Raw genomic sequence first — 14,660 nt, 5'->3', positions numbered from 1 at the left:
CTGGAATGACCTCCAGACACTGATGCAGAGTGAAAGGAGCAGAATCAGGAGAACATAATGCACAGAGATTGATACACTGCGGCACAATCCAATCTAATGAACTTCTCTACTAGCATCAATGCAATGACCCAGGACAATTCTGAGGAACTTATGAGAAAGAGCACTATCCACATCCAGAGAAAGAACTGTGGGAGTAGAAACACAGAAGAAAAATAATTGCTTGATCACATGGTTCAGTGGGGATATGATTGAGAATGTAGAACTCTAAACAATCACTGTATTGCAAATATTAATAATATGGAAATAGGTCTTGATTAATGACACATGTAAAATTCAGTTAAATTGCTCATTGACTACCAGGTGGTGTGAGAGGAGGGAAGGGAAAGAATACAGATCATGTAACCATGGAAAACTATTCTAAATTAAATAAATTAAATATTTTTAAAAAGAAGATAACATAATGTGAAACCATTAAACAAATAAGCCTTTTTTCACCTCACCTTGCCCTATTTGGGCAATTCATAGTAACATCATGGAGGGCTGGCAGATCTCTTGGCTTCTCTCTTGGAGAAATTCTCTTCCTACTCTCTGTATTCCATTTTCAAAGTCAAAGACAAAGAAAACTCTGGAAAAGAAAGAGATGAGATATTTTATAACAACTTTATAGCAGTTCTCAAAAGAGGAATTGTGGATGATTAATAATCCTATGAAAGAATGTTCCAAATCACCAATGAGAGAATTAAAAATTCAAACAACTCTTGATGTTTCACTTTATGCTAAGCAAATTGTAAAAAATGACAAAATACGAAGGCATTGTGGAAAGATGGACATCTTATAATATACTGCTGATGGAATTATAAATTGCTCCAACCATTCTGAAAAGCTATTTGGAATTTTGAAAACAAAATGACTACATTTAATGTCCACCCCCTTCCAGATATTCCATTGCTAGACATGTATTCCCAAAAGATCAATGACAAAAAGAAGAGCCCCCATAGACATAAAAATTGTGGCAGCACTTTTTATAGTATATAGTTCTTACTAGGAACAAAGACATCTGGCTTGGGAGTGGTGAAACAAGTGTGGTACATGGTAATAATGGAATATTACTCTGCTTTTAGAAATGCTTAATATAGTCTATACATGTCTTCTCCTTTCTTTTCCTACAGGAAACAGAAAGAAGACCATGGGAAAGAAGGTAATTCTTCTCTCTGCTGTTGTAAAAAAAAAAGAAATGGCAAAGAAAAATGGTTAATCCTTTGAGAAATTCTCTGGGAACTTTGGCCTTAGTTGGGACATCCAGACTAAAAAGTGTTTTGTCAAATGGCCTCAGTACATTGGACTGCAGTATCAAAGGTTTATCCTTTATAAGCATTCTAACGTGCCACCAGTAATTAACCAGTTAGGCCAGATTTTTTATTTTTTTAACATTAGACAACTACCCAAGTGTTTAAACTTGTCCACAAGTACAGACCTGAAACAAATCAAGAAAAGCTGCTGCTTCAGCCTGAGTTGAATGCTTCAGTCAGGAGTAGGGGCTATATCTACTAAGAGATCCTGCATCCTCAGAGTCTTCCCTACTATCTTGGTAGAAAACAAGAAAGCTCAGTGGGTAGTAAATGTGCATAATGTGGACCTCATTGAACTAGTGTTCTTCCTACCTGTCTTGTACCCAAAACTGAGGGCTCCTTGTTGTATTATCAAAAGAAGGGCCATATTGAATTGTTTAATTTGCAAAAAAGATCTGTATGACACTTGCCTTCACACAGAAGAATCCTAAGGACAGGAGAGCCCTGCTTAAGTGGGTGGAAGCTACCAAAACCTGATAAGTTAACATACAATAAGATCTATCATCATTGGGGTGGCAATGTTCTGGGTCCCAAATCAGGGGTTCATATTGCCAAGCTAAAATAGGCAAAAGCTTAGGAACTTTGAATCAAACCAGGTTAAATATGTAAGTTTAATTTTTCCTTATATAAAAATAGAAATTCTAACAACAAAAAAGAAAGGATGAATCTAAGGGGGCATTGAAAGACTTATGGTAACATGCAAAATGAAGGCAACAGAGCCAGGAAAATGATATACTCAATGATTATAAAAATGTAAATGGAAAACACAACAAAAAATAAAACTAAGTTCTCTGAAATTATAATGCTAGGCCTGAGGAGGAGACATAAAAGGCACTGTGAGTGTAGGAGACCACGAGTGTGGAATGTAACATATGATGTCCAACTCCTTTTGGAATGTTGGTTAGTTTGGCTAGACTATTTTGTTTTCTTTCTCCTTTTTTGTTTTCTTTTTGTTTTATGCCTTGCTTTTAAGAGGGAGAGGAGGCAGGCTATATTGAGAAATGTGTCATTTAAAAAATAGCAATACAATGTATTTTATTTTTTAATTTTAAAAAATTAATTAATTTATTTAGAATATTTTTCCATGGTTACATGATTCATGTTCTTTCCCTTCCCTTTTCCCTTCCCCCCTCCTGGAGCTGACAAACAATTCCACGGGGTTGTATATGTATTATACAATGTATTTTAATAAAGTTGATTGGGGGAACTCATCAAATTGATCACTCCCTTACAATAGTTTTTAAAGGTGGAGGCAGATCCCTCCTTGTATGGTTGGTCTTCCATCTCTGAAACCAAAGGCAGGGAGATGCTGAGTATTTGGCAGGGGAGTAGGCAGCTTGAGCCTGGGGTATGGACACTTCTGATCAATGGCAAGGGGGTAGAGTTGGGGCAGGAAGAGGGATCTGGCAAGAGTCCCTAGTACAGACGGCCTCCTATCCCAGGTTTTTAAGACTATAAAAACAACAAAACAACTTTAAATGCTAAGACTACAGAGCATTTCAGTGAATGTCTGAACTGGGCCTTTTCACTGTCAAGGTCAGCCTGACACAGCACTGGCAAGCAGCACACATCTGTGCCAGAGACAGGAGTTACAACGATCCTGGGATATGGATCATCTCCTCGAGAACCCCTCCCTGTAGACTTTCCCCAGACTCAGTTTTCAATAGCCGGATGGGTGATTCTCTAGGCCACTTACAGGATAATAAGCTGTGTGGAGGAAGGAAGGAAGGAAGGAATTTTAGCTAAAAAAATCCTGAACCATGAAGGGACTCTGGGAAAGATAGGATTCCTGTGCTGGATCTCTGAGATTGGAGCTCCGACCCTGGAAAAAGGTCAGATAATCAAATTAAAAATTGGAAGACTCTAGGATGGGGAATGTCACTGCCCAGCTATAAGTAAGGCCAGGGGGATCATCTCATGGGCTTAATTTGTGTAGGAATTTTTGAACTGCTACATCCCAGACCTCTCATGATCGTTTCCTAGAGCAGAATTCCTGGGGAGCCCCTAGTGAACAACAAATCCAAGACAAATAGTGGGACCTCATTTGATAAAGGATGAAGATGGTGGCATCTCTTCCCATGCTTGGTTTCCAGTGAAGGATGAAGGCTGTAAGCCTAGAGCCAAATGCCTGAATCTCTGTGTTGACCTTAATTGTCCAATACAATTACAGAAGTTTTAGGGATAAGATCCATTTCTATAAGGCAGGATAACCTTTAGGACCAAGATGACATCTTACTAGGTCTTGATTAGTTTGAGTGATGAATCCCATGATGTGGTTGCATTATTTGTATTCATAATACTCAAAGTTAAAATTTTATGTGAAATATAATTGGTTATAGTCCAATGGAAATATGTAACAAATTATATGAATTGCATTTCTTTGGAGTGCAAGTCTAGCAATTCTGGGATTATTTTCTATTTATTTAAAACCAAGTTTTCTTCCATTGTTTGCTATTTTTCCCAGAAATCTTATAGAATCAGAAAGCCTTCAAGATTATTGTTGGCACAATGTAACAAAAGGTATTTCCACGCTGCTACGGCCTCAACTGTACTTGTGGCTTCTCCTGTAATTTTAACATGAATGCAATTGAATTTCCATTTTAAAGTGATTGAACCAATCAGTTTGTAGTAAAAGTTTTCCCCCTATCTATTTCGTGTCCATTTTTTTTCACTGCCTTAAATAAACTTGAATTTTTTGTCTGATAAAAGACATTTGGCATTTTTATTATTGTAATACTTTTATTTCTTGGTGCTGTTTGTGAACCAGAGAAAGCTGGTACAACACTGCTTTTTGTTTTTTTTTTTAGCTTTTATTTGGCCTGCAGGTTTTATAACCTATATTACAGATTTAGGCATTCCAACATTTTGGTCTTCTTGGATTTACTACAATTTCATTCATGCTATTCGATTATATAAATTTTTGTTGTAATGTAGTAAATTGTTTCTTTTTCAATGTTAACAATGTTTCCAACTGAAGAATTTGCCAATTTTGTTAATAGGTCTACTTTTTAAAAGTTTTTACCAATTACATGTAAAAATAGATTTTAACCTTTAAAATTTTTTTTGAGTTCCAAATTCTGTTCATCCCTTTCTTCTTCCTTTCCTAAGATTACAAGCAATTTGTTATATATAGGTTCCAAATGTGCAATCATACAAAGCATGTTTCTATATTAGTCACATTGTAAAAGAAAACCGACAAAAAAGGTGAAAAAAGAAGTGAAAAATAGTATTCATCGATCTTCCTTCAGACTCATGAGTTCTTTCTCTGGGAGACGGCTAGCATTTTGCATCATGAATAATGTTCTATTCTTAAAAAAATACAACTGTTGGCAATGTAGCCTGCATCATAGCCTCGTGTGACAAGAGTATGGCACAGACTGACAACAGAGCGGTGCATTAAAACCCTCAACTAGAACACATTACATTAATTGAATTGTCTCACATTAAATGTCATCTGGTATAATTTTATAATTCACACTAAATTGAATTTTGGCTTGCTTGAAATTGCATTAATTTTGATGCAGCTGAACTTGGTAACTCCTGATCTAGAAGGAGCGGAGAGAGGCACAATCAGGACTAGGAAAGAGTGAGAAAGCTGCCTAAGAGCCAATGAATGGAAAGGTTTAGAGGATTTTTAAAAAAATGTTGGCCAGATCCCTGATCTCCTGTGTATAGGGATCTCTAGGTGGAAATTCCCTGTATTGAGGAAGACCCAACACTGAATTGTAGAGTTGCCAGCAGGCAGAGAGGTCAAGAGGCTGGCCCAGTCAGCTAGCCATGATGTGTCCCAAGTGCACCCTCTGCCCCGTGCAGTATCTCTCATCACAGGTCCTTAATTCTTTTGTTAAATGCACATAATTTTTAGGGTTAGAAAATTCTACTCTGGGGCATGAATTTAGTTTGTGATGTCACAACCTAAGCTATAGTTAAAGGCTTCGATGGAGAGAAGAATATGGAACTGAGAGAAAAAGAGAGGAGAGAGAGAGAACCAAAACATCTTAATAATATGGCCTCATTTTAGCATAAGGTTTACTACATTTGGATAGCAGATGAAGCTTATTTGCTCTGAAATAAGACTGTATAAGTTTATGAGTCTGATTTGAAATATTATGGGTGAGAATATTCAAAACTCAAGTTGGGGAGGGAGAACAGGAATTGTATTAGCTTACTACTAAGCATACCTTCAAAATACATTAATACAGAACAACTAAAAATCAGATAATTACATAAAAAAGCACTTATGTGAGAGAGAGAGAGAGAGAGAGAGAGAGAGAGAGCTTATTAATCAAAAAGGATAAGGGAGAAAGATGAGAGATGGAGAGGGAGAGGGAGAGAGAGAGAAGGAGAGAGGGAGAGGGAGAGGGAGAGAGAGAGAAGGAGAGAGGGAGAGGGAGAGGGAGAGAGAGAGAAGGAGAGAGGGAGAGAGAGAGAGATGGAGAGGGAGGAGAGAGATGGAGAGGGAGAAGGAGAGAGAGAGATGGAGAGGGAGAAGGAGAGAGAGATGGAGAGGGAGAAGGAGAGAGAGAGATGGAGAGGGAGAAGGAGAGAGAGATGGAGAGGGAGGAGAGAGAGAGAGAGAGAGAGAGAGAGAGAGAGAGAGAGAGAGAGAGAGAGAGAGAGAGAGAGAGAGAGAGAGAGAGAGAGAGAGAGAGAGAGAGAGAGAGAGAGAGAGGAGAGAGAGTATGACCAATAACTTTCACAAGAAACCTTGGTCTCCACAGGAACTGCATTGATCCACTCTGGATCAACAAAGCTTTCAAAAATTGCCAGCTAACAAGATTTATTGAGTGCCTATTATGCCTCACCTATGGTGTCCATTTCTCCTGCAACTCCCTCTCACCTGCGATTCCAAGAAGCTGTGGCATGGGCAGGAGCTACCCCAGGTAAACCATTGGGGCAGGCAAGCTACAACAAGCTGAGGGTAATCCACAAGCCCCAAACCCATTGATGAGTTAGACAGGTGTCTACCCAAAGCTTGGAAAGACTCCCAGGGGCAAATGAGAACAATTATTCCAACAGTACTCCCCTATTCAAATAACTTCAATGGCTTCCTCCTACCCCTAAGATAAAATAGGATCTCTTTTTTGGCAAGTAGAGACCTTCCTAATCTGACTTTTAAACTATCTTGTTAAGCCCATTGCATGTTATTTTCTTTTTCACATATATGTTCCAGATAAATTGGTCTGATCACAGCACCTCCTACACATCCCATTTCTCATCTCTGTGATTTTGCCCATGCTCTCCTCCATTCCTGAAATGCAACCCTTTTGTTTCTGACTCACAAAATCCTTCAAAGCTCAAGTACTTACTGAAACCCTTTCTAATTACCCCAGTTATTAGTGCCAACTGTTCCTCCTCCCATTCCCATGAAATTACTGTGTTTATTTTGTACTGATTTAACTGGGCACATATTGTTTTCCCTCAGCAAAATGCAAACCCCTTTACAACAAAGTCTGTTATTTTTATCTTGGTATCCGTAGAAGCTAGAACCTAGTAGCTACTTAATAAATGTTCACTTGCATTGAATAAAAATAAATTTCCTTTGAAAATCTGAAATGCAGTTTGTTTGTTTTTTGACAGGCTTTCCAAGACAAAAATTAAATCTATTGATGTCCTTACTAATGTCCATCAACCCATTAACATCCAGGGAGGGAGTAGAGTCATTGAGCAGCTGCAGCTAAGTGAAACATCAAGGAACAGAGGTTTGAGGTATAGTTAATAAGGTATTATTATATATTATTATATAGAATATGTGTGCTATACTACACTATTATATATATGCAGATCACATCAGATATAGGTACACATGATACATATATTTTACATGATGCATATAACATGTCAGATACACAATACTATATCATATTTACATGTACTAGGCACACATGATTAGATATGTGTACACTACATATTATGCCATGTACACATCATATAGACTATATGCACGCATCACATATTACTTGATTATATATTATTAGATATCACATACATGTCATAGCATTAGAAATGTGTGTTACATAGTAGTATGTGTACATGCAAAATATTAGATATGCCTATATTATATGCATGTATATTACATACGATCAGATACAGGCATATCATATTGGTATTATATGTATATATTACATGTAAGTCAAATATTATTAGGTATTATGTACATACTATATGTCATTAGATATTATATGTATACATTATTAAAATATGGTTCTTTTATAGATAGTATTCTATAATAAACAGGGTACAGTTAAAAAACAGATCAGATCCCAGCCGTACCCCGTCACTGGCTACAAGCTGTTAACCTGGTTCTTTTGGGTCTCTTTTTTTCTATATTCACATATATGTACACACACACACGTCTGCATTCCTATCTATGTAGCTATGTATAGTATGGCTAGTTTTAGCTAATATACTGGGCATTTTACTAGGCTAACCTGCACACACACCCTGGCGGCACAGCGGATCTGCAGTGCACTCTGGAGTCAGGAAGACTCTCCTAGAATTCAAACCAGACCTCAGACACTTACTAGCTGGCTGACCCTGAGGAAGTCTCGTCACCCTGCTTGCCTCAGTTTCCTCTTGTGTAAAATGAGCCGGAGAAGGGAATGGCCAACCACTCCAGTATCCTTGCCAAGAAAACTCCAAATGGGGTCACAGAGTTAAACATGACTGAAATGGCTGAACAACACCTCTACTATGCATGGGTATAACACAGACACACGTCCATCTCGAGCTAGTTGGCATGGGGTTACCTGTTGGCCGTCTCCCCCATTAGACTGTGAGCTCAGATTCAGAGGCTGCCCTTTTTTTTGTTCTCTGCAGCATCCAGGGCCAGTGCCTGGTACAAGGTTGTGCTTAATAAACATTTACGGAGTGACTTTACCAGCTTTGTTACTCGATCAAAGATTCTTGAACTTTCCTTTCTCTGGGAGTTTCATTTGCCTGGCTGTGACCCATCCTGCACCCCCTGCCTGGCCATCTGCTGCCCACTGGGGGAAGACGGGCCCTCCCACGCTCACTGAGCACCTGGGTGGCCTGGATCTCATCACTAACCCTCTGGGCCTCATTTTCTCATCTGTAAGTTGAAGCAGGGACACGAGATGGCCTCTAAGAATGCGATGACCTTTTCTGTGTTTCACATACTATGTTGCCGGCTGCCACTGGAGCACAAGGGGCAGGTCGAGGCCCCCAGAAAGGCCGCAGTAGAGGAGCAGAGCTGCAGAACAAGGGGATTTGAGAGCAAAACTGTCCCCTCCTTAGACCTTTGACTATTTGTGGCACTTTTGCTGGGCTACAGCCTCTTAGACGGGAGACCTTTTGGGGAATTTAATCCCTAAGTAATGGACACACTTTGTTGTTACTGTTTCATTGTGTACAACTATTCATAACCTCACTTGAGGTTTTTGTGGGCAAGACACTGGCATAGTTTGTTGTTTCCTTCTCTGATAAGGAAACGGAGATAAACTGGGTGAAGTGACTTGCTCAGACTATTAAGTCTCAGACCAGATTTGAACTCAGGAAGATGAGTCTTCCTGATTCTAGGCCTGGGACTCTATCCACTGTGAGACTTCGCTGCCCATCCTGAACACACTACAATATTTCCCTCCAGGAACATTCAAACTCCAAGGATTGGGACTATTTCATTTTTGTTGTTGTGAATGCCCAATACATACAAAAGGCTGCTCCAAATGTTGAAGGAAGTTTAACTATCATGAATATAACAGTTTTTGAGCAATATATGAATACTGAATACAAACACATACCCTTTCCCCCCGTGCATTTGTTTAGTTAACACATTAATTGTTTGCATTTCTACAAATTAACTGGAATTTCACTCAAAAGTAGGAAAGAGGAACAGAGCCAAGGATATATATTTCACCATAAGAGTTGGTAATTTGGTGTACAGTATGCATACTTTTTACACCACTGAGAAATTAAAAAAAAATTTTACTTAAGAATCATTGTAGATAAAGGGGCAGCTAGGTGGCTCAGTTGATGAGGACCCGAATTCATATCTGGCCCAAGACACTTCCTTCCTGAGAAATCCTGGACAAGTTACTTAACTTATTCTTTCACCATGGAACCAATACATGGTTCTGGGACAGAAGAAGGGAGGGTGGGAGAGAGGGAGAGAGAGAGAGAGAGAGAGAGAGAGAGAGAGAGAGAGAGAGAGAGAGAGAGAGAACAATCAAAAAAGAATTACTGTAGTTAGATGTGCTAATGACAAAGACAAGAGATAAGATATAATGTTAACTAGGATCTTTTATTGTCAGACTTCCTTTGAGCAAATACGCAATTTTTTCTTAAAGGCTGTGGTTTGTCAAAAAGGCCCAAAATGGCTTTCATTTAAATTCTCTTAATGCACAGATTCATCTCGGTTGATGCAAGTTTGCCTTATATTACAACTTTTTCATATAAAAATAAACGTCCCAAACCAGATTTTTTTTCTTCTGGTTAGAATTGCAGATTTATTTACAGGTGTTTGTCAAGACCCCTATTAAGAAATTGGGATAATGGGTTTTTAAAAAATTAAAACAACACAATATAATTTCATGCTCCTTTAAAAGATCGCTTCCATTTTATAAGAGTTTGACCTCGTTTCCCCCAACCCCAACAGGGTGCTTTTATAATTTCTAGCCAGTTTTATAAGTATAGTGTTCTTTAGAGTAACATTTAATATTTAAAACTTTTATAAACTAAAGATCCCCCACATATGGCATGGACTTAATATGGCATTGAAAATTGCATTTCTGTATAAGGGTAATCTATAAATACAATTATCTTAATCAGCTCCCTATCTGTATATAATACAGCAAATACAGAATGCAGACTCGCTACATGGAAAATAAAACTGTCAAAATGGGGTTTAGAAATACAGTAAAGACATAAGAAAATCGAGGATTCTGATTTATTAATACAATTGCCTTATAAAGTAACCATAAAATTGAAACAACTATAACTCTGAACTATTAAAATGTACAGAAGGATTGTTTACACCATTGCACGTCATTATTCCCTTTGCTTTTAATGCTCATGAGAAATGAAATAAAATTAGAGTTTATATAACACATGCATGCCTATGCAAGCACATCTACTTAGAAGAATAAACAAAAACAGTCCAATGTCTGCGAAGAAGGCTGCCAGCAGCACTCCAAGTAGAACAGACGGTTCGATTCCCCTCCCAGCGCCCTGCCCCTCGTCCCCCAGATTGCTCACTGTACCACTGGCAGAGGCAGTCCGGCTGGGAGCTTAGTGCATAATAGATGGATTCCCTCCCCTCTTCCATGTTCTCTTCACTCTTCTGAATGGAAAGGAAGGCTCTCTCCTCAGGAGCACAGTTAAGGTCAGTTAGTGTTGCTTTATAAGGTGAAGGCACTTTTCGCCACCTTGGTGGCAGCGCACACGCACACAGACACACGCACACAAATACACACATCTTTAAGGCATGGATCATCTAAAAGTAATAAAGCTTTGGAAATCTTGCAGACTGTGAAGCTGACAGTTTAATACATGATTTTTCAAGTTGGCATTGTGTAAGGACTTGCGGAGAAACCTTCCCCCCACGAGGGTCTCGACGACGTCCCCCGGAGCTTTGCTGATGGCCTGAATCAGTCAGCACGTGGGAGCCCCTCAAGGCCAGAAGGTGAGAGGTTCAGAGTTGAGGGTCCTGGCGACGGGCCCCACTTTTCATCGCGAGCTCCCCTGGCTTCCGTGACTGCTCACAGATCGCGAGGTGCTGTAGCGTTTCTTCACGATCATACTGATGTAGGCTTTCATCAATTTGGCCACGTCCACCACCTGTCGAGGAAACGAAAGAAGTCCGGGCCAGATGGTGAGTTTCTCACAATGCGGCAACACGGAGAAGCCACCACCCCAATGGTTTTCCCTAGCGAATGAGCATCCCAATGCTTGCCCTAAGAAGCCCACGAGCTGGAGCCACTGCCTTGGAAGGTTTAGCCTTAACTCAAGTTTTGCAATGTGCAGTGGCTGCGTATCACTGACTTTTGCTGTCCTAAGCTGAGATGATGGGAAAATGAGTCACATTATTCCCACGGGTACTCTCATATTTAAATTAACTTTTAAGCAGATTTTAATGTTTAAGAATTGAATCAGGCATGATTATAGTTCCAATGATATCAAAATATATGTTAATGCTGCTCATTATTATTAAAATCCCCCATTTTGGGGGGATTCAATCAATCAATCAATCAATCAATCAATCAATCAGTGTTCTAGGAATGACTGCATACATTTTTCTGCATTGATTTTAATACTAGTAATAAAAGCACACAAACAGTGATGCTGTGCTAGTCATTCAACCTCTGAGTGCCTAAAAACTCCGATAAAACTACAAGTTACAGATGAGTTTGATGATAGGAAGCAGATTTCCATACAGAATTCTCCCCAGCAGGGTTTCCTTTTTATGTCTTCTCATGAACATTATAATCTCTCCCGACCCTGTTCTTTGCATTGCTTTCTCTATTTACAAACATGAGTAACAACAGAATCTATCCACAGTAATTAAACATCTGGGCAACCAGATACAGACTTAAATGCTGTATTGATGTTTTTAAGAAGAAACAGATTTAAATCCAATAACTGTCTGGCCAACCTTATCACAAAGAATCAGTGGCTACTGCTTATTTACTGAGTATTTCATCAAGGATGTTCAGGATATGAATTCATTGTCATCTCTTACCTCACTGGTTTCAAAAAGCAGTTCTCTCTCGTCGACCACAATCTTGTATGTGTTTGCCAGGGGCGCCCCAAAGGACAGGATGTGCTCGTACTGGAATACCTCTAATGGCCTGCCCTCGCCACGTTTGTAGACAGACACTGCTTCAGCACTGACTCCCAACCAGAGCTCTTGTGGAAAGCCACCTTCTTTGCACTATTAGGAAAAAGAAAAAGAAACATGCAAGAGTTGTAGCACCAGTAGAAAATTTTTAAATACTCTGATTCCCTCTAAAGAGGTCACAAAAACTTTCTATACATTAATTAGTTTGCTTGTACCTCATTCTCACTGGGGAAATTGGGAAATGGGATGAGAACTGTTTTTCAAGGGTTATTGAGCCATTTTGATGACACAGCCAATCATCAGCCAATTTAAAGTACTGATTTAAATAATTTTTTTTTTGTTGGAAGTTTTGTTTTATTGCATTTAATAGTCATTTGATTAAAAGTGACCCATTATTCTGGCAACACTACCATATTTGCCAAGATTTCCCCAGTGAATTAAGGAGCCAGAACTGAGATTAGAAGGCAGGATTTCTGGTAGAATCCACTGCTGTTAAGCTTAAATTTTGCACCAGTTTCTTGCTTAACAGAATATTCCTCAAACATAATAACTATAGGGCGAAGGGCATTTCCTTAAATCATTTTATACTTGGTAGTTTGGACCTTTCCTGAAATAAATATTCTAGGCAGATCTAAGTGATATTTGTGTACTATATTTGGGATAATAAAGGCCATATTCAAATTATCTTCCCTGTCAAATTAATTATCTGTTCAGTTTAGAGTTTAATATTTCTATAACTTCCTCCTACAGATGTAAAAAAGTGGCTAGTTTCCATCTGAAATATACTAGATATAATGAAGCATGGATATACACTAATGAGACCTAGATGTCCTCGACCAGAAAGCTTTAATACAAACTGGAAAGGATCTCTGAACCAGTAACTCCCTTTTCTATGTTCTTTTTTAGCCTGTTCTTACCATGGGATAAGAGGTAACCTAACACATTAATTTACTCTGGTGATAAATCAGATGATCTAAGATATTATTAAGATATTGTCATTGTAAACAACTTTCTTTAATAAGAGATTAAATGATATTAGATTAATGTTAATGATGAACTACAAAGCTAATGAGAAGAAAAAAGTATACAACACATGGGTATAATTTATAGGATTTGGCTCACTTTCTAAAAAGTAGGAATATGATGAAATGACTTAAAACTTCTAAGAAAAAAGAGGAATGCTATTTTAGAAAATACTTCCTTCTACAGAATTCCCTTAATTCTCATGATATATTAGGAATTTTTTCAAAGAATGAAAAGTTTTTATCCATAGTCACTAAAAGAATATGGTCTGTCAAATGAGTTTTTTCATCCATTTGAGTGTCATCCTTTATTAGCAGCATTTATTCTATTCTCCTGGAATCACTCCTATTCTGTTTTAAGTCCTTGGCTCTCCTTCCTGCCCTCTTAACTCACGTCTCAGCTATCTACAGTACCCATACAGTATCCAGAGCTGTACCAACGCCCGTAGCTGCCTTACCTCCACATCAAAGAGTGTAGAGCCATATCCAGGCCACTCTTTAATCAAAGCCATGTACTTGGCCATGGCCTGTTCCTGATTCATTCCCTGCAATTTCTTCCATTTATCAATGACACTGGCTCGAGCAGAGGAGACTTCTTCCTTGATCCACATATCCAACATCTGCTCTTCTTCGACCTTTTGCCGGCTGACGGAGCCCGTCCGGAAGCTTCTTCTCAGCGTTCCTTCTAAAAAGCTAGTGCGTCTCTTCTCCATCCTATCCAAAGGCGAGAAGGTTTTGGTCGACTGGGTGATGCGAGACTTGAGCTTCTGCAAAGGGTAGACTTCCTGTAAGGCCGGGACGGCCGTGTGCATGGTGTAGTCTCCCTGCAGGTACTGAAGCCTCAAGGCAGCGAGGACTTGAAGGTTCTCCTCGGGAGCTGGGTAGTGACCTCGGATAACGGCTTCATGAGCCTAAAAGGAGTCAGAAGGCAACTTAGGGACCCTATATGCAGCGCACTTAAGACCTCTTTCTTGCCCCGAGACCACGCTCTGGAGGACTTCACCTTGGACGCTCCAGAATTCTCTCCTTGAGGACTGGGCTGCTCTAATTGGAAGAGTCTCTTATGTCCCCCTACATTCAGGATGGCCGAAGCCCTCGCTGCACCCCAGCCTTCCCAGCCTTTCTGCCACCTTTCCTGCCAACACACTCATCCGTTCTTCCACCCCTCTGACGTTCAAGTGTAAAAACAAATTGGCGAGTTATAAAAATTAAATGATCATCCTTAGACAAGTCAACACTATCATTTCTACTAGAAATACGGACGGGCTGAGCATCCTTGTGGCTCTGCTCACTGCCCGAATGAGTTCCCTGATGCTTTGTGGCATCCCTCCCTGGACACAACTCTGTCCACTGAGACGAGACCCCCGAGGACGAGGACTGCTTTGTTTGTGCCCGTGTGTCCAGCGTACACCACTTGCTGCTCCAAGAGTTGAGGGAACACAAAGGGAGCAGTTTCAACTCTCATTCCTATAGCAATAGATGTTTTGCTTTGTT

General features: G+C 39.5%; 1 protein-coding gene and 1 long non-coding RNA gene across 3 annotated transcripts in view; one reads left to right on the top strand and one right to left on the bottom strand.

Moving 5' to 3' along the window:
- The first annotated feature begins 1,166 nt into the window (after positions 1-1,166).
- On the top strand, positions 1,167-7,341 carry LOC130458466 (uncharacterized). Its single transcript, XR_008917785.1, has 3 exons — positions 1,167-1,198; positions 6,071-6,232; positions 6,930-7,341. It is a non-coding gene; the product is annotated as an uncharacterized LOC130458466 (long non-coding RNA).
- A 2,249-nt stretch (positions 7,342-9,590) lies between these two features.
- Positions 9,591-14,660, bottom strand: part of MYO10 (myosin X) — a 242,268-nt gene continuing 237,198 nt past the window's right edge. For both annotated transcript variants that reach the window (XM_056824276.1, XM_056824277.1), the window contains exons 39-41: positions 13,625-14,077; positions 12,046-12,237; positions 9,591-11,144 (exon numbers count right to left, since the gene is read on the bottom strand). In XM_056824276.1, the coding sequence (XP_056680254.1) occupies positions 11,034-11,144; positions 12,046-12,237; positions 13,625-14,077 (756 nt within the window). In that variant the 3' untranslated portion in view covers positions 9,591-11,033. The remainder of the gene's footprint in view (positions 11,145-12,045; positions 12,238-13,624; positions 14,078-14,660) is intronic.

Source organism: Monodelphis domestica, chromosome 3 (genome assembly GCF_027887165.1).
Source record: "Monodelphis domestica isolate mMonDom1 chromosome 3, mMonDom1.pri, whole genome shotgun sequence".
In the NCBI taxonomy this organism is placed as follows: Eukaryota; Metazoa; Chordata; class Mammalia; order Didelphimorphia; family Didelphidae; genus Monodelphis; species Monodelphis domestica.
Note: the sequence above shows the minus strand (reverse complement) of the source record. Positions and strands in the feature narration are given on the sequence as shown.